Source organism: Uloborus diversus, chromosome 7 (assembly GCF_026930045.1).
Source record: "Uloborus diversus isolate 005 chromosome 7, Udiv.v.3.1, whole genome shotgun sequence".
Taxonomy (NCBI): Eukaryota; Metazoa; Arthropoda; class Arachnida; order Araneae; family Uloboridae; genus Uloborus; species Uloborus diversus.
Genome location: NC_072737.1, coordinates 102,051,097 through 102,077,998, shown reverse-complemented (window position 1 = coordinate 102,077,998; position 26,902 = coordinate 102,051,097). Strand labels below are relative to the sequence as shown.

Sequence of the window (26,902 nt, the reverse complement as noted above, 5' to 3'; positions counted from 1 at the left end):
TTTAATGTGAAGATGCCTTGGTGTAGTGCATTAAGATGTTCTAACAGTTCAAAATTACTATATCGAAGTACATTGAAAGATTATTTATGTATTTTAAATGTTTTCATCAATACTGCTGCGCAATTTCAGATACTTTATGAAACTCTTGTTGAAATTGTAATATTTTTTACTTTTCATGAAATTGTCTGATGGTTTGTTAATTTTCATGGGATAATAAGGACATTCACTAAAATCCTCATAAATAGTTCCTTCAAATATTGTAAAGCTCAACTATGTAACGGCACCTAATAAATTGCTAGCAGTAGTGAAATATTTGCCCTGTTTTCAAAACTGATTTTTCTTAGTTTAAGATAACAAAACCCCCAAAATTTAAATATACTAGTTATTTTATTTATTTTTAATGTAAATTTTCTATTGTTTAGTTACTTTTAAAATGTCTCAATAACTGTAGCAAAATTACTTTAAGAACACGTCGTTTCGCTTTTAATAGTGTCATAGCCATGAGTCTCAGTGTGTTGCCAAGTTAATTATTTATCTATTTCGCGCGTAAAAATTAAGATATTAAAAATATGAAATTATTCATTAAAAAAATTAAGCTTCTTTGAGATTACAGTAACATGTAACTCAAGCCAAGTTATATAATTACGTGAAGTTTTTTTTTTTTTTTTTTTTTTTTTTTTTTTGCCCGGAAAAAATCTGTTTTCGTTAAAATTTTTATTTTGATGTGAAAACTTTTTTAAATAAATAAATATATATATATATATATATATATGATTTATCCCAGTATCTGTTAATTTAAAAATTCATTATTACTATTTAACAGTTCGTCACAGATGTAATCTGCACTCTTTTATTTGAATTCCTATTGGTATAAAATCTTTCAATTATTATTATTTTTTTTTAATATTGATTTAAATTGGTTACATTTTATTATCAGTTCGTTGAAATTTTAAGAACTAGTAGTATCCTTAAAAATCAGGTTTAAATGAAAGGCATTTTTTAATGTAAAATCGTCATGAGAAACAAGAAAGTGTTGGTAAAAAAAAAAAAGAAAACTACACACATTAGTAATATGAATGATACTGCTTTGCATGAATAAGTTCAAACTGTTGCCCACAAATAATTTATGACATAATTAATTTAGCTCACTACTGTTCTACTCAGTAGTGGATTTAAGGGGGGGAGGAGGCCTGTGCCTCCCCCCCCCCAAAGGATGAATTTATTTAAATATTTTGTTCACAATTTTTTAATTGACTTCTCCATAGCGTTTTTTTTTATATAGTTAATTAAACAGAACACAAAACACACATAGAGCTTATTTTGAATAATAGCATTTTTATTTGCTTAAGAAGTCATACTGGAGTCCTAGAGTGGCAGAATACATTTATACATTTAACTCGCTGGTTTTGAAAGGCGGTATGTAATATGAATATGTTATCTCAACTGTATCATGGCTTCAAGAACAATCAGCAACTGCTTCGAAATCCACACAGAAATTGTCCTGAATTTTTCAGTAAAACTTATATGTTTAATAGCTATGATTTTCTTAATTAAATAATATTTTATAGTTAAAATACTATAAAATAATATTAAAACCTCAAATGAGGTATGGGTATATTTTTTTTATTGAATAACCTTGCCCTCGTGTTATAATCATTACGACATTGTTCCTAAAATTAAAACCGCTAATTGTATAGCATTTCGGTAACATTATTATGGTTTAGTATTTAATTGACTTGAAACGGTAAAGATGTTTTACGTCCACATTCAAAGTATATTGGTACATAATATGTAAGTTCTTAGAAGTGGATCATTAGCTTAAGGGATCCTAAAAAATTAAAAAAAAAAAGACATTTTAAAATAAAGTAATGAAAACTTTGTTATGAAACACCGTATGTGGCAGGGGGGAAGGAGGAGGTGCTATTCAATTTTCCGGGTCCCCTCCGAGAGATTTTTCTGTATCCGCCCCTGGTTGTACTACATCAACCTTCTAATAATAAAACGCATATTTAAAACATTTCAAGTAATTTGTAACTCAGAAGGTCTATATGGGGGAAAAAAAGAAATTACTCTTAAAAATAGGCGAAAATTTCTTCAAAACACCTTTTTACTAATATTCGGTTTAATAATAAAAAAAATATTTTACTAAGGTAAAATTCAACATTTTTTTTAATATTATCAGTTACATAAGTTACGATCAAAAATCTGCAAACATTCGTTGATAAAAAGATACTTTTCAATGAGCGAAACTCTGCATTTTTCTACTGTTGAGATAGGGAGAAAGTTGCGGAACGACACAAAATGGCGGACGCTGGAGCGTGTCGCCACTTAAGAGACAGATCGAGGGCTTTAGTCGCGCCTGCAGAGGATGGTGGGGGTTGAAAAAGGAACCAAACATCAAGGACGGTCAAATGAAAACAATTAGCAATCGTGATTGCTCAAAAAAAAAAAAAAAAAAAAAACAATAGAATGTGAAAAGCTGTCTTTGGCAAATAAATAATTAAATAAAACGATATATATATATATATATATATATATATATATATATATATATATATATTACTTAAGTGGTCAAATGGGGGGGGGGGGAGACTTTTGTAAAATGATCAATGACCACGAATTTTGGAACAGATTTCGCGTGAAAATGCATTTTTTTCCCTGTGTGTGACATGCAGGTGGGGAGCGAGCGGCATCCTCTATTTCAGAGTAATTTTCCAATTTATCGTTAAAGAGCTGTCCTAATCAAGATGTTATGAAAATTAAGAGTCAAAACTGCATATTAATGTAAGAATATGAAGTAAAAAATAACTTTTTCTGAAAAAAAGCTTTACAGTTCTAATTTTATAGTTGATGATTGATAAAAATATAAGGGAGAAGAGTTATTTGAGGGAGTACGAAAATTATGCAAGCAGGCGATCGACACATAGGAACGGGCAATTAAAGGGGGATTAGGATATGTGGAAAATATGGACGGAATTAAAAAAAAAAATCGCTCAAAACTTCATGGGTAGTTGTAAAAATGGTTTTCGCAACAAAAATTACTGTTGAATCGCACAGAAATATTAAAAAAAAAAAAAAAAAAAACGCAAAAAACAGACCGCACAAAAACAGGTTTTGGTGCATGTCGAACCATAATATAATTTCCACAAGGCAATAAATTAAAATAATTAAAACAGGGAAGAAAATATATGATTGAAAGCGTTTCATACTTGTAAAGATAAAAATAACTCAATGCACCTCTGTACGCTGCCAAACTATTATATAAGAGCAATGAAATTATGGTATATAATTCCACGATACACTCAAGCAACGTGCTTCTCTTCCACGCCCATACGGCGGAAAAGTAAATAAACACTTACCTTTTCCGCCGTCTATCAAAAGTTCTTCCTCTTGCACATTCAGACTGTGCTCCATTACGAAGTCGTCCACGTGTAAAACTTCACTACGCGTTATTCTATTTCACTCACAGATCACAACATAGCTGAGATATGTATCTCTATGAGTCCGAATTAGCCTCTAAACTTTCAGTGTACTTGAATGTATTCGACAGCATTTTGCCAGTTTCAGAATGCTGACGTTACTCATGCAAAACTTTCAGTGCGATTGAATGTATCCGACAACTTTTTCTGAACAGTTTCGGTATGTGCGAATGTCGTTCGCGACGGGCGGCCGCATCGTAAGTGGAAGGGAAAATGAGCCGTGCTCGATCACACAGCTTGAGAGTTGCGTCAGCGGTCGATAGGCGAGATGCGCGGTGCCCTATGGCGGTGGAGATTCACGTTGGAAAGTGAAAAAGGGTACTCATAATTTAAATCGTGAGAAAATTAATTTGATTAATTTAATGCAGAGAAAAAGCTTTGAGTGGAAAGACAGGAATAAAATTTTCTTTTTATATTTTTGAAATTTAACAAATATGTTTATATATTTGTAGTTAAAAGTTTTTTAATTATTTGTACAAAAAGTTTCTAATGTTTTTTTTTTTTTTTTTTTTTGCTTTCTTTTTTTTTTATTTCATTTAAAATGATTTTGTAAAACAAGAAACGAATGAAAAATACTGTTACAAATCCTGTAAATAGTAATTATTGTAGTAACGTAACCTGTAAATAGTTTCCCGTAATGAATATACAACCCCTTTTTCATATGGCTAAAATATACGACCCCTATTCCCTTTCTGTTCATTGATAAAATTTGATAACGGTCAACGCATTTCGAGAAGCGTGTGGAATATTTGAGAAAATTCTTTTCGGTGTATTTAAGCCGTTAGCGATGGATAAACAGTTGAGTTTCGATTCAGATTTCGAACTGAGTGTGTGTATTAGCTCTGTTTATAGCGAGGCATTTCGCTGTGTTGTTTTCGTATTTGGAAGTAAATACGTGTGTAAACGTTGAGTTTACGGTGTTGCGTGATAATTGCTTAATTGCTGATGAATAATTTTGCAGTTGTTGACGATCTTTCCTGTACATAGTGTAAATAAATTTCCTGTGCTTTTATCAAGAACTGTGTCTTCATTTCAAGAAAGTGGAAGTCGCACCGAATCCGTAACAATACTAAAACTATCGTAATTTTTTTTGTTTTTCAATACTAGTATTATATTATTTTTGTTTAACTTTTCCGCAAAAGTTCGAAAAAAAAAGAATCAAAAATCAACTAAATTATTTAATAAATATTAAAAATTAAAAAATTTGAAAGCTGGGTATTAAGGTAGGGCAATTACTGCCGTGTGCAGGTAAAGAGCAGTAACTTGAAAATTTTCATTTTTCATTTGTTTACACTTTTGCCATTTATTGTACGTTATCTTTATTGTACAAGCTCGCTTATTTGGTTTCCGCTGAAAAAAGGCGCGAAAAAGACGCCTAATTCCAACATTTCCTTATTGTTAGTATTGAATCGAAAACACGTTTCTTCAAATATCTCAGATACTCATTCGATACTACCGTTTACATGTACATAGCAGAATATGTCTGTCGGTCTGTCTGATAACTTTGGGAGAGATTGTCAGATTTTATCAAATCATTTTCTGTTAAAAAGATTTCAGTTTCAGCACCTCATTACTATACTTAATTTTTAAATTCGAACCTTTTTCGTTTCATTTCGAACAGTTCAAAATTTTTTTAACATTAGCGCCTACGGTTAAATTTAAAAAATTTATAAATCCATAGCTAAACGATGGGTTCTCTTTAGAAAACCTTCGTTGAAAAAAAAAAAAACTCTTAGCAGAGAAGAGCACATGATTTTTTTTTTATTTCGCTATTTTAAGAATATGTTTAAACAATTCAAAAAAAAAAATAACATTAACGGTTGTGAGAGAAATTTAAACAATTTTATCTATGAAATGGAAATTCCTTAGAGACAGAAAATTATTAATAACTGTTGCACTCCCATTGATAAATGTTTCACAACAAGGATATCTTATAATACACAAATAGATTGCATAAATGCAAGGTCAATTATCCTTCCAATTTCAAAATTCGATTTGATGTTATGAATTTTGGAATATGTATTAGCAAATTTCCCTTTTTATTGCACATTTTCCTGAATTACCCAAAGCTATCCCTTTTTTAATGTGCAGCGTTAAATACGTTAAAATTCAGGGAACATATGCTATATACTACCCCAAGAGAGCGGATTCAAAAGTAGTTATCTTACCTGCTCTTTTGTAGGAAAAGTAATCCCCTCTGAAGAAGTTCCAGGCAGCTTCTGGGAACAACTGGAGGATTTACTGCAAAGACACGTTTTGAATGAAGCTACATCATTTAAAATGGAAAAAAGAAAATAAACTATCGTACAAGGATAAACCTCGATAAAACGACTTTCTTTTTTAAATCTATAACCCACGTGCTCTGATGTGCACAAAAACTAGACAGACAAAGGGAGTGAATTAAAATTCAAATATCAATTAGGCCCAGCAATGTCAGTTCAATGTCATGTAACAACCTTGGTGGTTTATTTTTAGACAGCTAGACTTCTTATTTTAACTCTTAGTCGTAAAAATAACCCCTATACCGGTTATACAGCAACCGTAAAGCTGTTTCAAGGCTAAATTTATACTTAATCACTTTTGTTTCGTGCACAATGGTCTTGCCTACAAATTAGATGTTTTCTCTCTCTCTCTCCCAAACCTACAATATTTCAGCTGCTTAAACTCTGAAACTGATTTTCTCAGATACTATAGTCTTCCAGAATCAAACTGTTGAAGATCATAGTATGAAAAGTAAATGTGTAGGAGAAAAGTTTTAGAAAAGTACCTTCAAAGATGATTAGAATTAATGTTCTATTAAACCATACAGAAGACAAAATGCATAATTTAAAAAAAAAAAAAAATCCAGATTGACCAGATTTACCCACAAAACAACACACTCTAACACGTCCAGCGGAGCCTCGATAGCAGGTCTCGGGCAGGGGCGGCAAATAGGGGGGTCAAGAGGGGGCGGTCGCACCCCCAAATTTTTTGAGCAGAATGATAGAAAATGGCTGAATTCAATTTATGTAAGTTGGAAATCAATGTTCATTAAAGGAAATCTCGCTGGTTCTCAGCAACTATTTGATGAAACTCGACACATTCTCAGACTAGAAAAAGTGTTTTTCGTTATTTGAATGTTGACTTAGAAATTCATGAAGTGTTTTCGGCTTTTTCAGAACATAGAAAACTGATAGAGAACCATGATTAATTTTAACTAAAGAAGACATTGCCTCATATAGACAAAATATTTCACACTTGTGTGCCCAGTTTAACGATGGTATGTCCATTATGAGGGGCCCGTTAAAAGTGGTGAGGCTGCATGGTTTTCACAAGAAAATTCCTTGATATTTTACATTCACTTTTACACTCATTTTTTATGTGTATATTTATTTAATGAGTGTTCATCGCTTTCTTCTGCTAGAAACACGTTTCAGTTGCTCAATACATTACAATGCTGTCATAGAAATTTTTTAAAAATGCATGTGATTATTGAATAAAAAAAGACATATCAACCAAGTACCTTGTATGGGGCTCTATAATTATGCAATCGAGGAGTGACACAAGATAATCTTCAAGAGTTAAAACGATAAAAACATTTCTCTATAGCTACAAAGCAGTGATTTGACGTCTAGAATTACTGCAAAACGATTCTTTCAATGGTGAAAAAGCTTATGCCATTTAGCATGTATGACTTCGTTTGAATTTTTATCCAATTTGTTTGCATCGGGAAAAGGTTTTTGAAAAATGCTTTACTCTATCAAAATCTATATCTTCAATCCGCTACCGCTACTCGACTATTCAAACCACAGTTCAATCTACAATTGATCTGTGTACCATGCTACCACAGTTCAATCTACAATTGAAACTCAAAATAGATTTTTTTATAGATGTATATTTCAATCAATCGTTAAATTTTTCAAAAAAATTCTTCCTCCGAGCCAATTTTAAACAGGCGCAAAAAAAAAAAAAAAAAAAAAAAAGTGACAAAAATCCACATGATGATGTGAAGTCAAACATTGATTTTTGAATATTTTGTATGAAGTGATAGATTCAGTTTCGAATGAAATTAACACAAGATTTGATGATAATTATTTTTCTGTATGGTTGGCTGGGATTATGGTTATTTGGATTAGATTTTGAAAACGAAAAATAAAATGTTTCAACTGTGAGTAAAATTTTTAGCATGAGGCAAGAAAAATTACAAGCAGTATACCGACAGAATGGTTTTCACATCCAGAGACTGTCCTTGTTATGGACTCATCAGTCTGGAATAGTGAATAACAGAGCTGGAGGCAGATGATTATTCATTGAAGCTGAGAGCGCCGACATGACTAGATTATTCAATGATGAAAAGTTTAAGCCCCTCACAGTTTTTGAAGTAGTCTGGGTGATTTTGAGGAGCAAGATATAAAAAATGTTTTCATACATAACTTTGTGATACTTCAATTATTTTTTAATATGATGTTAGAGAAATATTTTCGAAGCACAAAGAAGGAAAAAAATACCTTTTCTATTTAGCTGAACTGGCAAAACAGAACGACATTGGGCACTGATAGATTAGTAACAGGATTCCCTGCTCTTCCAAATTCCAAAAATCATGCATTATAACTTTTTCAAAAGGTATAAAAACTTTAGTAGCGAGATGTTTTGTATGATAACTTCTTAGTCAATGAATCAAAATGTTAATTGTTTCTAAACACTAATTTTATTCATACTAAACCGATTTTATAACATCTTGTTAGCTAATGTATGTTTGGTTTCGCTTTGGGGTTATACATATTAAAGAAACTAGACCCCCCAGTGAAATGGTGAAATGCCGCCCCTGGTCTCGGGAGGCCACTGTGACCTCCCAAAAATATCCTTCGTCCAAAAATGTCCCTCCTAAAAAGTGTTTGCTGACGATTCGGAAAAATTATCATCATTCGGCAAAACTTGGAGTTACATGCGGCAAATTGAGAGTTTACGCACTCCCAAAAAAAAATTTTTAACTTCGGGACGCCCCTGAACGCATACGAACCAAAACCTGATAGCTTTTGACAAAAGATACGTTGGAGCCGCTATATATTATTTAGAACATATTAATCCGTAAAAATAATGAAAGTCTGTCTAATCTGAAAAAATTTAAATAAAAAGAAAAGTTTGGAAGCTAATTTTATGTGAGCTCTTATGAAAATGTGATAGAGGCAACATTTGAAAAGCAGCACCATATAAACAACTCAATTTTCCCAAACTTTAAAAACCTCGAAAATAACAATAAAAAAAATTTCTTATTCAATGGCAGAACTATGACCCATTTCCCATGAAAATTAGAAGCAATTGGAAGTAAAATTTTCCCAGTTAATGTCAAGCAAGTACTTTTGAAACTTAAAAGTAATTTAGGCTGAATTAGTTGGAAAGATTTCTTTTATCATTGTTCAACGGCATTATGAACATTGAACAATAAAATTAAATAACATGTTTAGTAATTAATGATGTATTAATCAAATTTAACAAAAAAAATCTAGCTAAGATTTAACAAACTTATAAACATAATAAGTTTGTTAAATCTTAGCTAAAACAAACTATAGGACACATTTGGAGACAGTTTGGGGGGGGGGGGGGGGCTCAGATACAGTCTAAATGTGCCCATATGTTTTATATTTATCAATTACTAGCGGCTTTGCTGTCATTCTTTGCTAGTGTGTTTATATACTAGTGGTACCCGCACGGCTTTGCCCGTAATAGAAAAATTAAAAGGTCTTTCGGTTCGCCTGTAAATTTACAAATAATGTATGGTGAATTTTCTCGCCAATTGGCTTGTACACATGTTACGATTCTACGTTTTGATAATTTCGTATCTCGCCAATTGGCTTGTGCCCATGTTTCGGTTCCACGTTGTGATAATTTCGTAATTTACACGTCCATCTTATGATAATTTTGTTCTTAATTTAAAATTGGAATAGAAAAAGAACCACATCGAACTTTCGAAAAGTCGCTTCGAGGTGCACACCCCCATGCTACAAACTAACTGTGTGCCAAATTTCATGAAAATCTGCCGAACGGTCTAGGCGCTATGCGCGTAACAGAGATCCTGTGAAAATGAAATGTTAGCTTAGTTCCTTATGACATCTTTCCAATTACGTACAAGATGGCTTGTCCTATGTTAAAGCCAGGATGTTTGCATTTAACTACACAGAAGCTTTAAATAAAAAAAAATTTTCAAGCTTGGAGAAATAATAGAATGGCTGGTGTCAACTGGATGAAGGAAAACAAGCAACTGTATGAAGCAACACAGAAAACTTTCTCATTCAAGACCAGAGAATAAAAGTTTAGCCAGGGTCTTTATCTCAGAAAGTCCCATATGTGCTCCCCTCTCCTTAATATCAGAGCTAATGCTGAGCATAAACTGTCAATTTTCTATAGTTTTACGTGATTATTTAAAGCTAATTTGAGCTGTTAAAAGCTATTTCACGTCAAGTGTTGTAGAAAAAAAAGCAATTAATTAAGATGTAAATAATCCTGTAGGCTCAAATTAAAATTGATGGCAAAATGCTAGATTATTTTTTGAAAAACTCTACACATTAATATATTTTATCAAAACTATGTTTGTGTGTATGTACGGTATGTGGTTCCGCGATGTCTAGGAGACACCATAGCACATACAACCTTAAAATTTTAGGGCAAAATCCGGATCCCTCCGAGTGTTTTTCCTTTTTACTTCTTTTCGTTAAATTTCGAATCATGTAACATTTTTAGGTTTAAGTTTCCCGTAAAGTGCCCGTAGAGAGGGAGAAAAAAAAAAAAAAAAAATCCCGAATCTTTTAATATTTTTTATCATTTGAAAGACCGTTTTTTTCAGCGGAAGATGGTGTTTGTTCTAATTTTATCTATTAACTAGTGGTACCCGCACGGCTTTGTCCGTAGTAGAAAAATTAAAAGGTCTTTTGGTTCGCCTGTATATTTACAAATAATGTATGGGGAATTTTCTCGCCAATTGGCTTGTACCCATGTTACGGTTGCACGTTATGATAATTTCGTATCTCGCCAATTGGCTTGTGCCCATATTACGGTTCCACGTTATGATAATTTCGTAATTTACTCGTCCATCTTATGATAATTTTGTTCTTAAAATTGGAATAGAAAAAGAACTACATCGAATTTTCGAAAAATCGCTTCGAGGTGCACACCCCCATGCTACAAACTAACTTTGTGCCAAATTTCATGAAAATTGGCCGAACGATCTAGGCGCTATGCGCGTCACAGAGATCCTGATAGACAGACAGAGATCCGGACAGACAGAGAGACTTTCAGCTTTATTATTAGCAAAGTATTTTAAGTAGTATTTTAAAAAACACTGCGGACAGTGCCTTTGGCGCTCTTTAGTGTTAAATTTAATACTAACTCGTGTTGAACTATAGTCAAGATTTTCTTAATGTTTTGTAATGAAGTTTGTAATTTATGTTTTATAATTTGTACTTTCCTTTTTTTAATTTTGCTTACTGTTATGTATGTGTATTTTGTTTGTTAATAAAAAAAAAAAACTTTTTAAAAAAGATTAGAATTAAAGATAAAAACGTTTCTGATATCCAAGTCAATTCAAACACATAGCCTACAGAGCAAAGTGTTACTGGAAGTGTTTGAAGATCACGAATTGGAAAACGTTACTTCGGCCGCTTCGCTATTCTCAAGAGTCCCTTTAACTGAACACTTATTTTACAGTTTGGTCTCATGTCCTATGGTACAAAATTATTGGACCTTGTTCTATTACGCAGTTGTATTACGGAGTGTTACACAAGGGCGGATCCAGCTTCGGGTCTTGGAAGAAAGGCCATTTCCGCAAGAGGAGAGGTCATTATAGTCATGTTTGGGCATACGTTGGGGGGTCTGGAGTGAACTTAATGGAATATAAGTTCCAAAAACACTACTTTGGGCAATCCTTTGGTTACTTAAACCCTTTTGAAACCATCGCTGGCATTACAGTTGAAACTAATACGCATACTAGAATGTCCAACACGTAGCGGATAGTAAAAAGAAGCAGAATCGGCGATTCCAAAAATTGGTAGGTTGGGGCCAAACCCCAACCTACTGTCCGCGGATCATATGTCGTGACCCTTTCAATGTTCAATGTTACGCATCGAAAAAAAAATATTTTGAAGCTTTCATAAACAACCGATCATGTACACTGGTGTGCAAAAATTAAGGACGAGATGGTTTTTTCAATATAACTTTGTACAAAAGCTTTCCAAATCAACACATTTAATACCGTAAGATCCCCAATACGAAGGACATGTGTAATGTAAGCAACACTTATTAAAAGAGAAATCAGAGGGATGAAAAACAGCTTTATTGAAAAAGTAGCATGGAGCGCAATGCGACTGAAGGCCGAAACATCCCTGTGATGGGTGTCCAGCAAGAAACATCCGGTCTTTAGTAGGGGATATGATCTCCCCCGACTGCTAGGCAGGTTTCACAGTGTCTGCCCATGCTGAGAATGAGGGTGTCAATGAGTTGTTGAGGCATTGCTGCCCATTCGTCTTGCAGCGCCAATCGAAGCTCCCGAATCGTTACTGGTGGTAAGGTACGAGCTGCCAAGCATCTGCCTAGAAAATCCCTTACATGCTCGATGGGACTGAGATCCGGAGATCGTGCCGGCCAATTCATACGTTCAATATCCTCACTCTCTAAGAGCTGTTCGGCAGCTACTGTGCGATGACATGGTGCATTGTCGTCCATGAAAAGGAACTGCGGACCCATAGCGCCTCTAAAAAGACGCACATATGGAAGAAGAATCTCGTTACAATAACGGGTCCCGTTGACTGAACCTGCGTCGAAGATGTGAAGGTCTGTACGACTACCAAGCATGATGCCTCCCCAAACGAGAACACCGCGACCTCCATACCTGTCCCTTTCAATGATGTTCGAGGGATGATTGCGGCTTCCCCGCTCTCTCCAGATGAGTATACGATGAGAATCGCTACTCAGACTGAATCTGCTCTCATCTGTAAAGAGTACTCGTCCCCATTCATTGTCTCTCCAATTCCGGTGTTCCCGTCACCACAGAGAACGCCTTCTCCGATGCGCAGGCGTTAGAAGTACACACTGTATAGGGCGTCGTGCAAACAGACCACAACCGTGCAGTCTTCTGGCCACGGTAAAACGCGATGTCGGTCGTCCAGTCGTCTGTGTCGTGTGTCTAGCGATTTCTCCCGCTATCTGCCACCTGTTTCTTCTGGCCTGCAAGACAATATACCGGTCATCTGCGGGTGTGGTTCCTCGTGGACGACCACTACTGAACCCATGGATAGCTGTTCCTGTAGTTTGAAATTGTCTCCAAAGTCGTGAAACGACGCTGTGAGCAATTCCGAACTCTGCAGCCACACTTGTCACACTGCGGCCTTCCTCCAACTTCCCAATGATTCGACCTCGGGTAAAAGCATCCAGATGTCGTCTAACAGATTAATTATTAGCCATTTCTCGCTGAGGCAGCAACTCGGTGTGATTTTAACTGCTATACGGCGTGCAATCTCTTTGCCAGAAATATTGATCTTACACCGACAACATGCTTTATATTACTCAGATACTCCCCCATTACGTCTGCCTGCATATCTGCGCATGTGCTACCGTACAACACCTTACTTAATCTCTGATTGGTCTTTCTGTCCGCTCTGCCTCTTCGTTTAGCTGATATGCTAATTTTTCGACATCGTCCTTAATTTTTGCACACCAGTGTATTTCGGTATTACGAATGATTGTTGTAAATTAGAATTCGAATAGACATTAATTGGCTTTTATAAAAACACATATAACATTTTTTGTCAGTTAAATAAACATTAAGTAATGATAACAACAATTCTTGGTTGTAATTTTCTTTCCTTATTCGCGTTTCCCCCACGTTATCTATAAGTTTTTAAATTTATTTTAATGATATATTTGTTTCGGCTCGTGAGATTCATCTTAGTAAAGGCTACGGCAGTCGTTTAGAAAAAGGTTGAGCACCATTGATTTAACCCCATCATAAAAGGATGCTCTCAATTAAATCGAAAATAGGATATCTTTTTGCAATAAAAGAGTGTGTTTAAACTGTCATTTTTTTGATGAAATAATTGTGATTCTTTGAAAACAATCTGCAGAATAGAAATTGTTAATTAACCTTGCTTCCAAATATTATCACGCGAACCTGGAGATATTGAAAGGAAAGGAAAAGGAATTACAGCATCAGGGCGGATAGTTTCAAGGATATCAAGGATTTCTCTCGATCCATCTCAACAAGTAGAAGACCTTGGCAGTTCTTGTATTCTCTTTTTCTGTAGCTTTGAATGAATCCGTGAACGAATAGAAATCTGTATATTCCAACCAAGCAGCTTTAAAACAAGAATTAGTGACAATTTTAATGTCTGTAGAGAAGTTGCCTGTCTGGAACCTTGGTAGAACAACGATAAGATCAGACATATTTCAAAATTCAAATTATTACTTATTATGGGTACAGACGAATCGCCTAAAAGGAAGACTTTTTTTGTTTTTACCCTTAGATAACACTTTTTGGTACTTTTCCGTAAAAGCTACGTCACTTCGCGATGTTTAAATTTAGCAATTATTTTCTTTTTACTTTTTAACGCCATTTTTGGTCACGTAGAAACTCTCCACTAGGCGATATCATACGTTATTTTGTCATCTTAATGAAATTTTAATTTAGAAAAAAGAAGCCATTTAACAAGACTAAACGATTCATTAGAGCCGGCTGGTGGCGTGATGGTTAGGCGCTGGCCTTCTACGCCAGTGGACCCAGGTTTTGAGCTGGGGTGGCCTAGAGTCCCTAGGGACTCTAGGGTGGCCAGTCAGTGGATTATCGAGATGCAGAAAATTATCAGGGCCCATATGATTATGCGGCATGTAAAAGATCCCTTGGGAGGTATTCGTTTGGCTTAGAATATCCTTCGGATAAATTAAACTCCTACTGCGTTAGAACGCAGCGCCCATTAGAAAGAAAAAAAATGATTCAATAGAATGAAAAAAAAAAAAAATCCACCAAATTCGGAACTCCAGCGCTCGAATACGCTACCTTGCGGTGATTTGCAAAACTGCCGATGAAACTAAAACATTGCCACATTGCGTTCCACGTGTGTCTGTTGACGTAAACACAGGCAGTTTGTTCTGAGTATTTACTAACGCAATCGATGAGTCTTAGTTTGCTTTCAGCTACAGAAATTAATTCGTCCCTTAGTAGCATTCTCGAGCTTCTCAAAATAATGTTAGTTTTCCTAATTTCCTTCTAAAATATGAGTCGATTGAAAATAGTGAAAGCGAAAACTGGATTAACAAACTTGGATAACGTTATACAAGGTAAAAAATTTTATTGTTTTGTATGAACTTGTAAGAATATGAGTTTTTTTTAATCTTAAATTAATTCAACTAACCATCTTTTACAGCAGCATTTAGTTGGAATGGACGGTATGCAAAATATTTTCTTGAATATATTATCGTAGAACAAAATGAAAAATGTTTCACCGAGAAAGAATTTACTTTATTCCTTTTATTCTCAGCTGAAAGGTTTCGCCAAATTTGTTTAGGGTTATAGTTTTAGTATTGTGCGAGCAAAGTAGCCTTGGCGAGATTTCGCGTTTTTAGTTAAACCATTTTTAATTTTTATCATGAGTGGAATAAAATGGTCGTAAGATTACAGAATTCGATAAGTAAAAAGAAATAATGGTCAATCAACTGAAAAGAAAACTACCACCATATATCCGTAAGAATTCTGTAGATGATTTGCATAACTTGACATAATTAAATCGTAACTCAGAAATTAGAAAAATCGAAACAGAAAAATTTTAAATTAACCGACTCGGGAATTCGAGAGAAATAACTCAGCAACAAATGCAAAACAATAAGCGCTAGCCAAGCAAGGCAAAGAAGTATCATCTTCTTTCGATAATAATTTGTAATGTCATATTGAATTTTCAAGCATTAATTGTTGTTCTTGTCAGGCCACAATTATTATTTAATTTTATCAAGAATTGATAAATATCGAATTCAACATCGTGGAAATAGCTGCTTAGAACTACGAACTACGTAGTCTAAGCATCTTTGACGTTTAGTAATGCTTCTTGAATTCTCATTTCTTTCTACGTGGGCCAGAATATCCACAAGACTTTGAAAATTAATTTAAAAAGAATAAAGCGAAAAATATCATACATACGAACAAAAATCACAACACTTTTAGCATTTTCTTCGTTACCACATGCGTTTGTTTTAGTTTTTAAGTCGGCCATTAGACAGTGACTGCAGTGCCCCCTATAGTTCGTTGGAGTTGCGAATAATTTAAGTAAGCCGAAGTACTGTCCGAGAGAAAAACATAAAAAAAATATATATATATTAATTTGAATTTTTGGCATCTTGAATTCAAATTATGTTTTTCGCAATCACGAGCGTGTGTGTTTGTGTAGGCGCATGTGCGTGGGTGCGTAAGTGTATGTATGCATGTGTGTGAGTGAGTGCTGTGTACGTGCGTGTGCGTGTAGGTGTTCGTGTGTGTGTGTGTGTGTAGGCGTTCGTGTGTGTGTGTGTGTAGGCGTTCGTGTGTGTGTGTGTGTAGGCGTTCGTGTGTGTGTGCAGGCGTTCGTGTGTTTGTGTATGTAGGCATGTGTTTGTGTCTGTGTGCAGGCATGTGTGTGTAGGACATGGACGCCAGCGCCCAGCAAAAGTGGATTCCGGGGGTCAGTGCTCAGGACCAGCCGCGCCGCCGCCGGTGGAGCTGCAGGCCTGGTCCAAACTGAAAAAGGAACCGGAACATCAAGGACGGTCAAGTGAGAACAATAAGCAATCGTGATTGCTCAAAAAAAAAAAAAAAGCCATCAAATAACGTGAAAACTTCGATTAAAATAATCCGCCTGCTAAATAAAACATTTTAAATGTTTTATTTAATCAACGCTCAATTAAAATATTAAATAATCAGCCAAATCAATCTATCGATTCATTGATAAATACAGTGGTCTGAAAGTGAAGGTATGCACTACTTCAAAATATTATGTTTGTTATTGGTGAAATTTCGTTATACAGTTACCTTGAAGCCTTGAGAATCATAAACAAAGGTAGAACACCATCTCTGTCGTAACACAGCTGAATTCAGCACCGTGTTCCAGCAAATATTACGACAAAACATCTCTGAATCCCGAGAAAGTGGCGCAGAATTTGCCTGTGCTACGACATGGATTGTGTCTTACCTATGTTTATGCATGGCCGCACTTATGCATGGTCGTTAGGCATGGCCACTAGATGGCGCTGGAGCTTAAGCTTATAACGTAAGCGACAGCGCCATCTAGTGGGGTCATGGTTTATGACTTAAGACTTTAAGGCTGTGTGTAACAAACATTCACTCGTTAGTGGTCGTGAAAAGTCAAGCCTCGATAAGGTCACCCCGCATATTTGGTAATTTTTCTTTACTCTCGGCTCATAATTCTGTGTTTTTTATTATCGGATATGTAATTAGTTCTTGAACATCGTAATCGCTTATAAGAACACTTTTGTCTGATTTTCTTACGGTAATTTCAATATTCCAGATTCAATTTCAAGAATTTTCGTGGTGCATGATCTTTTATCGGTTAAAAGTTATTTATTTTTACTAACGTAGTATAGGGTGCAGAGAATGTAGGTGTATAGGTGGATGTAACGAGTGAAACTGAAGTGTTGTCACAAGCACAAACACTCACTCGAACTTGAAAGTCATAAGACATTTTTATGAAAGGGCTGATTTTCCTTTTTTTTTCTTCTTTTGTCTGAAAATATGAAACTTGGAAAACATTGTTCAAAAATTAGAAAAATTTCGGCAGACCTGTAGTATGGATTATCTTGAGTAAGGTACATTCCACATTAGTAAATTTGCTTAAGCCGACTCTTGAAATTCTAAACCTTTGACTTCTGACACCGACTCTAACTCCACGACCCAACTCCAAATCTTCGAAGCCCTGGTTACAACTACAACTTCTTTTGCAAAATAAACCGAGTGGAGCCAGGTTCGAACCTGCGCTTTTGGGTGCAAAAGACCAGCGTCTAACCACTACACCACTCAGTCGGCCTATATGAACCACAGTGTTGGCAAACCTAACCTGGCATCATTGTGAAGGCCTTTGCAGATCCTAATGACAGCATTATGACGCTGCCAAGATAGGTTTGCCCTAACTGTAGCTGGCAACATGAGGAGAAAGTTGAAGTCTAATTCAAGGAATTTTTCTATATATGACGACTTTCTCACCGCATCAGAGTGAAATTAAATTTAGTGTTCAACTTAAGTTAAAGAGTTCTGCGCGCCAAACAGTAGTGTGGAAACCATTTCTCCACAGGTCAAAACAGGTTTCATGCGTGCAGTCAAAAGAAAAAAGGAAAAAAACTTTAGCTCGCTCTCTAGTTCGATTGTTACTCTATGAGTGCCAGGACCGACCAGAGACTGTATCAGCCTAATCAGAAGCTATGGGTAATCGAAGTAATATAATTTTGTATGGGGGGAGGAGGCCTGGTGACGAAAATGATCGCCTTGACTTTCGGCGGCCTTGATGAATGCAACCCGTATTCTTTTAATCTAAATCCTCTTTTCTTTCTTCTACTACGGCTAAATTTCATGCAATATCTAAGTAAGCAATGAAACAGCTAAATTGTCGGTTCCACACACAATAGGAAATCTTCAGTAAAATTCATTGCAAAAGCAGACCTGACCCTGCTTTGCGCACTACTACGTAAAATCCGTCTGCACGATATAAAACACTCAGAACAAAATCAATATTTTGATAACAAGAAATTTCCAAGAAGCATTCGGTATATTGCTATACTATTCTTTCAGAAAAGTGCAATAAAAAAGGCAATCTATTTTTCTATTACATGTTTCGCTTAATCTCGAGACTCAAGTTCGAAATACAGTCGCTTTCATCCCTTTCTGTGCGGATCGATCCAATGCGTGAGATTCTCTCTTCCATCCTTCCACACAACAGGTGGCAACCTGTTCTACGTTAAGGAGAATTGCAATTTATTCGAATTCCTCCCAAGATAATCATTTCCCTCCTTTCTGGGGAAATAAACGGGGTGAAATGTTTATCTCGAGATATAAGGTGCTCGAGAAAAGGTTTTCGCCACTCTTCGAAAGATAAATGAGTATTTTCTGATAGTTTTGGAAAAGCGAATGCACAAAAAGGAAAAAGGAAGGCTTTTTTGCTGGAGCCACGACTCCTAGATTCTATTTATACTCCTCTCAAATATTCACAAAATAACTACCAAATGACAACTATAAATTTTTTTAAAAACTTACTAAAATGATTTTGTAATGCGAACGTCGCTCGTTTATGAAATAGTGCTGCGACAGCGATGTTCAAAATTAAAACATCGATGGTAATGTTGAATTGGCCTGAAAACATTGATGTCCTTAAATTTTGAACTTTTTAATCTATATTCCTACATAATAAAACTCTTAAAAACGTTTTGATGCTAGAACTAAATTCGCAATAATCAATTTATCCTCATATATATATATATAACAGCGAATGATCGAGTAACGCTAACGTCATCAACAATGAAACTCGCGCCACGTCATGATAATTTGATAATATTTTTTGGTAACGTTTGACGTGCAGGGAAATGCTTTATTTTGACAAGGCTGAACTCTATCCGGTAACTTAACTGTTTTACTAGTAAGACTGTCATTTAGGAGAATGAGGAAACAAAGAAGTTGTAAACATTCAACGCTACTGGAGTTTAGGGTTAATCCACTGGATTTAGGGTTAAAATTTCAACTATCAAAATATCACGAAACAGGCAATTGCTTCGTTCAAATGTAGAAGCAATTTTCCCCCGTCATACGATGACAACGTTCTAGTTAATTAAGATTTTTGAACTGTCGAAGAAAATTTAATACCCTAATAAATAGGATTTGTACTGAAGAAAAAAGTAAGGTGGGGTGACCAAAATCTCTCTGACCAAAATTTTAAGTGGGATTTTGAAAATTGAAGTTCATTTTAGATAAATATTTATTTGAACAAATTTGCATATCATGCAGCACAAAACAACTCTTTTAATAAGCATAACATCAAAAGAGAATGTCGAATTTGTTTGCTAGAAAAAATGTTCATCTTTTTTTTTTTTTAAGAAAAATTAACATTAAAATCTCATCAGTTCTGCTACATTGGCAAGATTCTTTTTTGTTTAAATCAATTATTTTACTAAATGGTGTGCAAATTAAATACTCTCAGTTGTTATAAAAAAAAGTATATCAATGCCCTCAAGAGAGAGAAAGAGAGAGAGATCAACTTAAAAATGGCATTTTCCCCAACGCAAGCATTTTAGAGCAGTTTCAACACAAAATAGGTTAAAAGGTATAGGTTTTGTTTGATGCAACTATTAGAAGCAGAAGATAAACTCCAAGTATCAAAGTTGTTTGAGCATTAAGTAAATCCAAAGAATGAAGCTATTCTCAATATTATATTCCTCTTTCTTCTTAACTAAATTACCGGATTCTTGTTCATTGATAATAAGATGGCGGTTGAAAATAATCGTAAGCCAATCTATTTATATTGGCTATCTTCTTAAAAGAACTGTGAGAAAATATAAAAAATATATTTCAAATCTAAGACTATTTCTATAAGCCTGGTTCGTACTAAGAAGTATGAAATAAATGTATGATTTCTTGATTAAAACACTAACTTTATTTTAAAGTTTTGATTCACGTTTTGAAATTTATTTGTGGTAGGACGTTTTGAAATTTAAAACTTATTTACTTGTTACCTATCCTTCTTTGAAAAATAAAAAATGACTTTCGTTTTAAAATATATGTTTTTCACATAAAGAGAGAATCGCTTACATTTACTTTTAATCTTTTTTCAATATTGCTGATTTGTATGCTCGAATTTAAAAGCGCTTCTGAACAAGTAAGTGAGAGAAAAAAAAAAAGAGAAAAAAAAAGAAAGAAAGAAAGAAAATAAAAGAAGAAGAAAAAAAAAAGCTTTTAAAAACGCGCACAATATATGCTTGTTTAGGTATATGATTGTTTAGGTTCAACCTTGAAATTGATTTGTTAAACTTATTAATAATTCATTTATTCATGGGTTTTTTTTTTTGGCCACAATTAAGAGGAAGTATGATAACTTTATAATTACTATTATTTTTCATTATTTTTGGCAACAAGTTAAAAACCGGAAGCAAAACGCAGGGATTATGACGAAGAAAGTAAACTGAAAAATATTCTAACAAAAATAGAAGAATCAACGTGAGAAATTTTGTGGACTTTTAAACGTATCTCCCCTAATAGTGATCAACGGGAAACCCCCGCAAAGGGACATTTATTGAGTGGGAATTTAGAAAATGTTGTGGGAGTCGCGCAATCCCGCACTCTAGCGCGAACCCTACTAATAAAAATAATAAATGGGTTCATCTCTGCTAGGTGTTACAATTTTTTTACCTTGTTTACTTCGATTACTTTTTAGTTGGTCTGTGTCCTTCTATATTCCTTTAAGATCTTACATACCAGAGATTGTAAAACGATCATTTGAATTGAGTTGGATAGTTTTTTTTTTTTTCTATTTTTAAGAAATGATGCAATATATAACTTCGTTTTTTTTTTCCATTTATTACCTTGACGACCCATTTTGAGCAATAAAAGGCTTTTGAAAGAGCATAAAATGATCCGGGCGCCAAACTCCATATTTGTGACATACTACAGGGCAACAGGTATGCCAATATTTTCGCTCCTTTTTAAAATTCACATTGAATGAATAGATTATTCTATTTTTTTGACCCATATCAAAAATCTATCTATTTTTCTAATGTGTTAATGATCCATTAGTTGTTAAAATAATATTTGAAAAGTTGTTTAAATTGATTTACCCATTCATGAATAACGAGTTTTAGTCTTTTTAATTTGCATGCGTTTATTTTTCCCGACTCAGGGACAAGTTTTGTACAAACAGTTCTGTTATTCTATTATTTTGAATTTGGGTTGTAGAATAATTAAAATTTAGTTACTTAACGTAATTTTTAACGAAAAATAAAAGGGAAGAAAATAAGTGAAGAGAAAATGAAATGTAATACATGATAAATGTTTGCTATAGTGTACTTACTTCCAACGGAATTACATGGAAGAATTATACAACCTATATTTAAAACTCAAATTATATTCAAAGTTATAAATATTTATAGTGACTAGAAATACATACTATTTTTTTAAATCAACGATTTATTGAGAGCGGGACACAATATTAAAAGTTCATTTTTTTCATAGAGGGAAAGTATAAGAAAAAGAAAACTGAAGGGTTGGGGAAACTTTGGAAACACTCAATTTTCTTTTTGACAGTGCGCTAGAAAAAAAAAAAAAAAAAGGTTTAACTTTTCTGCAACAAAAGTCTGCTTCCACAGATAACTAACAGTAGAAAACTCTATAATCATAGAGCTTTCATCATAATTGGGTTGTTTCCGAAATTTTAAAAGTATTTTTTTTTCTAAAAGAGCATGCTTAAAAACATCGGATTAAACTATTTTTTATAATTTGACAAAGTTTAATATTTTTTAGCAATTACTTTAATCGGTGCGTAGATTTGATTTCATTTTTTTACGCTTCTGCACATGGCATGATAAGTGATAAAACGCCATTCACTGATGCCATTAGCGCAGAGCGCAATATTTAATTCGTTTATTTACTCACAAGTACCGGCAACGGTATGGTTGATACGCGGTAGACAGCAAGCGTAAACATTCAGTGCACCAGTGGAGATGCGCCAAAGTACATCATTTGTGACATCATAAAGACCACGCCTTATTTTCAAAATCGGACATTTTAAGAAATTAATTTAAAATTAAGCGTTAGAAAAATGAAATTTTTTTCTTGCTAAATGTTATTTATTTATTTATTTTGCTGATTGTCTTAATTTCAGTGAGTAAAAGTAGTATTATTGACTGAAGGAAACAACCCCCATTGTGTGTAAACTGTAGACATATTCATTTTCGAAAGATTTTTTTTGCCCAAATATAAAATATCGACATTGAAAAAACATCGATATCAATGCCGCACCACTAGTACGAACTGTCAAGTACTTAGTACAAAACAATGCTTATCTGAAAACGAATACTTTTGAAATATTAGTAATAAACGCAATGATACAATTCAAAACGCTCTCAAGTTTGATGCATATCTGTAAGAAACATTTTCAAAAGTTATTACGCAAACCAGAGAAAAGAGGAAACCCTTTTAAATACAAGAGTAAAATCTCAAAATATACTTTTTATTCGATGATGCTTTTCGAAGTGCTATTAAAATAGAGATCTGATTTTAACTTGCTCTTTCTTGCAGTGAGCTATCGCTTCTTGTATTCAGTCATAAATGATTCTCAACTCTCCGACAGCAACAGCTTGGCTTTTGTGCTTATCATAAACCTTTCAACTTCGTCTCATGACCATGAGTTTACACAGAGATAACTGTCTATTTTTCTTTACTCATAGTTACGGAGATCTCCCCCCCCCCCCCCCACTGGTATGTTATCAAGGTCAAATCGTTTGACATTAAACAAGCAAGGAAATATTACTTGACTAAGGATAATTTGAAGCAAAATTGAATTTTGAAAAAACTGAATTTATGTCAGGAAAATTGAAATTTTTACAATTAAGGATTGCAATTTTGAAATATTTCTCTCAACTTGAAACGCTTTTTTTTTCCAATTTCGAATTTCTCTGTTCTATAGCATTCTTTGGGGTTGTTGATTACTTCATGTTTCTAAAAGTTTAGTTTTGCATGAACTGCAGAATATCTTTGCAGGTATTTTATTCACACTAAATATCATATGAAAAGAAAACTATTTTAGTAAAACCTTTCCCTGTAGTTAAAGTTTATCAAGGAAACAGATGCATCGCAGTCCTCTGTCATTGTAGAAGTCTCAAGACTCGAGATCAAAAAAAAAAAAAAAAGAATACAAAGAAGTAGGGACACTTTAAAAGGTGAGTAATACGTAATCATCAAAACTAAATCATCAACGTAGTAAAGAATGCTGGTTCTAATATTAACTGGAAAATTCATTCAAAAAAAAAAAAAAAAAACTGTAAAATCTGTAAACATATAAAAAATTTCAGTAGTTCAGTAGTCCAGGAGTATAAAGCAGCGCTCTTTTTCTATTTATTACCTGTAAACTTCCAATAAAACTTTTGTAAATGACGTTTGCGAAATAAAAAAGAGAATCCATAAGATGCGAGAAGATTTATCGCTTGCATAAAAATAATAAAAAAAAAGAAAGAAAGAAAAAGGCAAACGAACTAGTTAATGATTTTATTTGTGGAAAATCTTTCGTATTCGAACTAAACATTTATAAATCCAGATCCAATTTATTTAATCTTACACAGAAAAATCCGTTCCTTCCATTGATACTAAATTTTAAGTTATGCGAGAGAGTATTTTCCCCGTTTTTTTTTTTTTTTGTTTTTTTTTTTTTTCAGTTTTCTAGCCTTAGTAGTTTTGGCTGTGCGTTGATCGTCAGTTCAGGACAAGCTACTACAATATCTATATAGATAAGGCAACACAAGGAAGACTAACAGCACAAAGAGAGGAGATAACACCCATGGCTTAGGTGGGAATCGAACCCTAGACCTCCGGCATTTGAAGATTCAACCGCAAAGCCACCTAGTTCCCCCCCCCCCCCCAACTTCCCGGAGTAATAATTGTATTAAATTACACATATCTTATAACCCAGGGATTACACAAGTAGATTGTGCTGCACCTTGAGGGGGGGGGGGACAGGGAACGAAGTGGGGTGCCGCACTGTGTCCATGGTATCAGTATAGATTCTTCTGTTGAAAATTATAATTAAACTGAGGAAACCTTAAAAGTCATTCGCTCTGAAATTCTATTTGTCGAACTTGAATTTGCCCTGTATTTATGTGTAATGCGTGGAAAAAAGGATAATTTTCCCAATTATCCCTTCTTTCTGCATTCATCCAGAATCATTACCGTGCAATGAAAATGTACGGGCAAGGAAACATTGAAAATGGATACATTTTATTGTTCTGTGTAAGCGATTAACAGTGTGAACCTCAAAGCAATATTCGTCATGCTCTGTTTAGCATGCGAGCAATGTTGGCTGTTTTTCCTCCAAACCGTTAGTTATGTCTATTCTTAACGAGAAAAATATGCAGAAGTAAAACAGCGTCCCGTCTATTAAACAGGAATAAATTTGAATGGGGTCGTTTCCAAAATTTTAAAAGTATTTTTTTCTGAAAGAGCATGCTTAAAAACATAGAATGTAACCATTTTCAAATAATTTCTTTAAGTTTAATATTTTTAAAAAAATACTGAAATCGGTGCTCTTTCATCGTTTAGCTTCTGCCGATGACATCACAAATGATGAAATGCCATTCAGTGTTGCCATTCACGATCCAAAATATTTAATTCGCATCTTTACTCACGTGTATTGGCAACGATATGGTTGATAGCAAGCGTAGAAAGCAATTGTAATTCGCTTCTTGATTATCATAACGTGGAAACACGGTACAAAGATGCGCCAAAGAGCATCCTTTTGTGACGTCATAAAGGCCACGCCTTATTTGAAAAATCGGACATTTAAAAAAATTAATTAAAAAAAACTGTAAGGAAAATGAAAGTATTTTCTGGGTTCATGATTTTTTTTTTTTTTTTTTTTTTTTTTGCTCATTCTATCCATTTCAATGACTAAAAGTAGTACTTTTGACTGAAGGAAACCACCCCATTCTTTGCGTAAACGTGGACTATTAACTAGTACTAAAAACTGTTCTACAAGCGGCTGTTAAATTATGTAATGTACGAATTACTTCTAAGAAATAAAACAAATCGTTCATTTACGTGAATTTAAAAATTTTGTCTCACAAAATAAAAATTTAAAAAAAAAAAAAAATGCTACGCAAGAGTGAAGGTTTTTAGTTAGCCTATTTATTAAAAGATTTCTAAAAACTCATGGGCAATTCCACTGTTGCGGAGTAACAATCACAGATTTTAAATACACATAATTTAAATTTGATTTCATAAAAAGCTACAATTTTTTTTCTGTTGTATAGTTAGGTGTTATTTATGCTATCAAATGCGCAGGTTGTTTGATTACGAAAAGTAACAAAAAATTAAAACTGCCTGTTACGGACGTAACTCAAAAAACAATAAAATGTATACATTGTCATACAATTGCCAACATTCCTGTGAATTATTCATAGATTTCTAAAATTTTCTTTGAAATACTTGATCTAGAGGTTTCAAGCTTTCTAAAACCGTGAAGTTTTCATGGATATTGTTTGTAAAAATGATGATAGAAATTAATATATTGTTAAGGACGTAACAGAAAAGTGTTGCGGACGTAACGTGTCTGATATGCTAATTGCAAAAGGCAAATAAAAGCTTATATATATTCCAATAATTTTTGTTAAGAGAGTTCAATGGTCTGGATTAACACATTACTTTGACACTTTAAGTTATACTTTAACAGTTTTCAAAGATTTGGGTAGGTGGAGAGCAGGAGCAGCCCCCCTTCATGTACCACCATGTAAATAAATATAAAAAATATATCTGTGCGTCATACGTAGAAAAATTATCCAAGGGGAAATTAAGCAAAAGAAATGTGTGGTATTATTCAGTCGCAATTAATTTTTTCCAAATCTTTAACATGAACATTAGGGCTTCTATAAGCCTAACTTTTGTTAAGTTGTTTTTTCTCGTGAATATGTGACAGTTTTTTGGGATATTTTTACAGTTTGAGAATTTTTGGATGCTTTTCTTTACCTCTCACTAAACATATTAACTATCCAATTTATTTTAAAGTTTAACAGTTACCTTTGATTCCGATCGCTTGTTAATAGAATTGGCACATTTTTGCCAAAGGTGGAAAAAAACGGTCGAAACTGTCACCGGGAAAAATACATTTTGGCCAACATTTGCCTAAGTGAATCTTAATCTTGCTTCAAAAATAGATTTGCTTTATCTGAGGATCAGATGTAGTTAGTTTATTACTTAGTACTTTTAACTCTAATCTAATTATGTTTTTAAAATTATAAAATATTCAATTTATCAATGTAACAGCAATCTAAATATTATTTTTATGTGGAAAGTAAATGACAATAAATTAACTCAGTAAAAAAAACTTTGTTTTAAACTATAAAACAACATGTTAAATTCTAAGTTAGTTTTTAATAAAGAAGTATAGTATAAACTTGGTTATGCTGTCAGCATGATAGAAGTTTGAAGAGAAAAACTATGATTATTATATGTAATATAAATTAGAAAAAAAAAAAAACTTTATTAATGAAAATTAAGCAAAAAGTGCTGTGGATTTCATCATGTTAAATGATAGAGTAATTTTCACTAAAATCTACTTGGAGAACACAACTTTTTTTGTGTCAGATATATATATATATATATATATATATATATATATATATATATATATATATATATATATATATATATATATTCACACAAACAGTCAAAATACAAA

At 33.7% G+C, this 26,902-nt stretch overlaps 1 protein-coding gene across 9 annotated transcripts in view; it reads right to left on the bottom strand.

Moving 5' to 3' along the window:
* The window catches only part of LOC129225960 (transmembrane ascorbate-dependent reductase CYB561-like), a 69,295-nt gene that overhangs the window by 39,480 nt on the left and 2,913 nt on the right, over positions 1 to 26,902 (bottom strand). For 3 of the 9 annotated variants that reach the window (XM_054860519.1, XM_054860520.1, XM_054860525.1), the window contains exon 2: positions 5,648 to 5,720. Coding sequence is in view for 2 of the 9 variants with exons in the window: in XM_054860518.1 (XP_054716493.1) it covers positions 3,360 to 3,414 (55 nt within the window). In the remaining 7 variants the exon portion in view is untranslated. Of the gene's footprint in view, positions 1 to 3,209; positions 3,293 to 3,359; positions 3,985 to 5,647; positions 5,721 to 26,902 lie in introns of those variants that run through there. The other 6 variants (XM_054860518.1, XM_054860526.1, XM_054860524.1 and 3 more) reach the window with 5 other exon arrangements.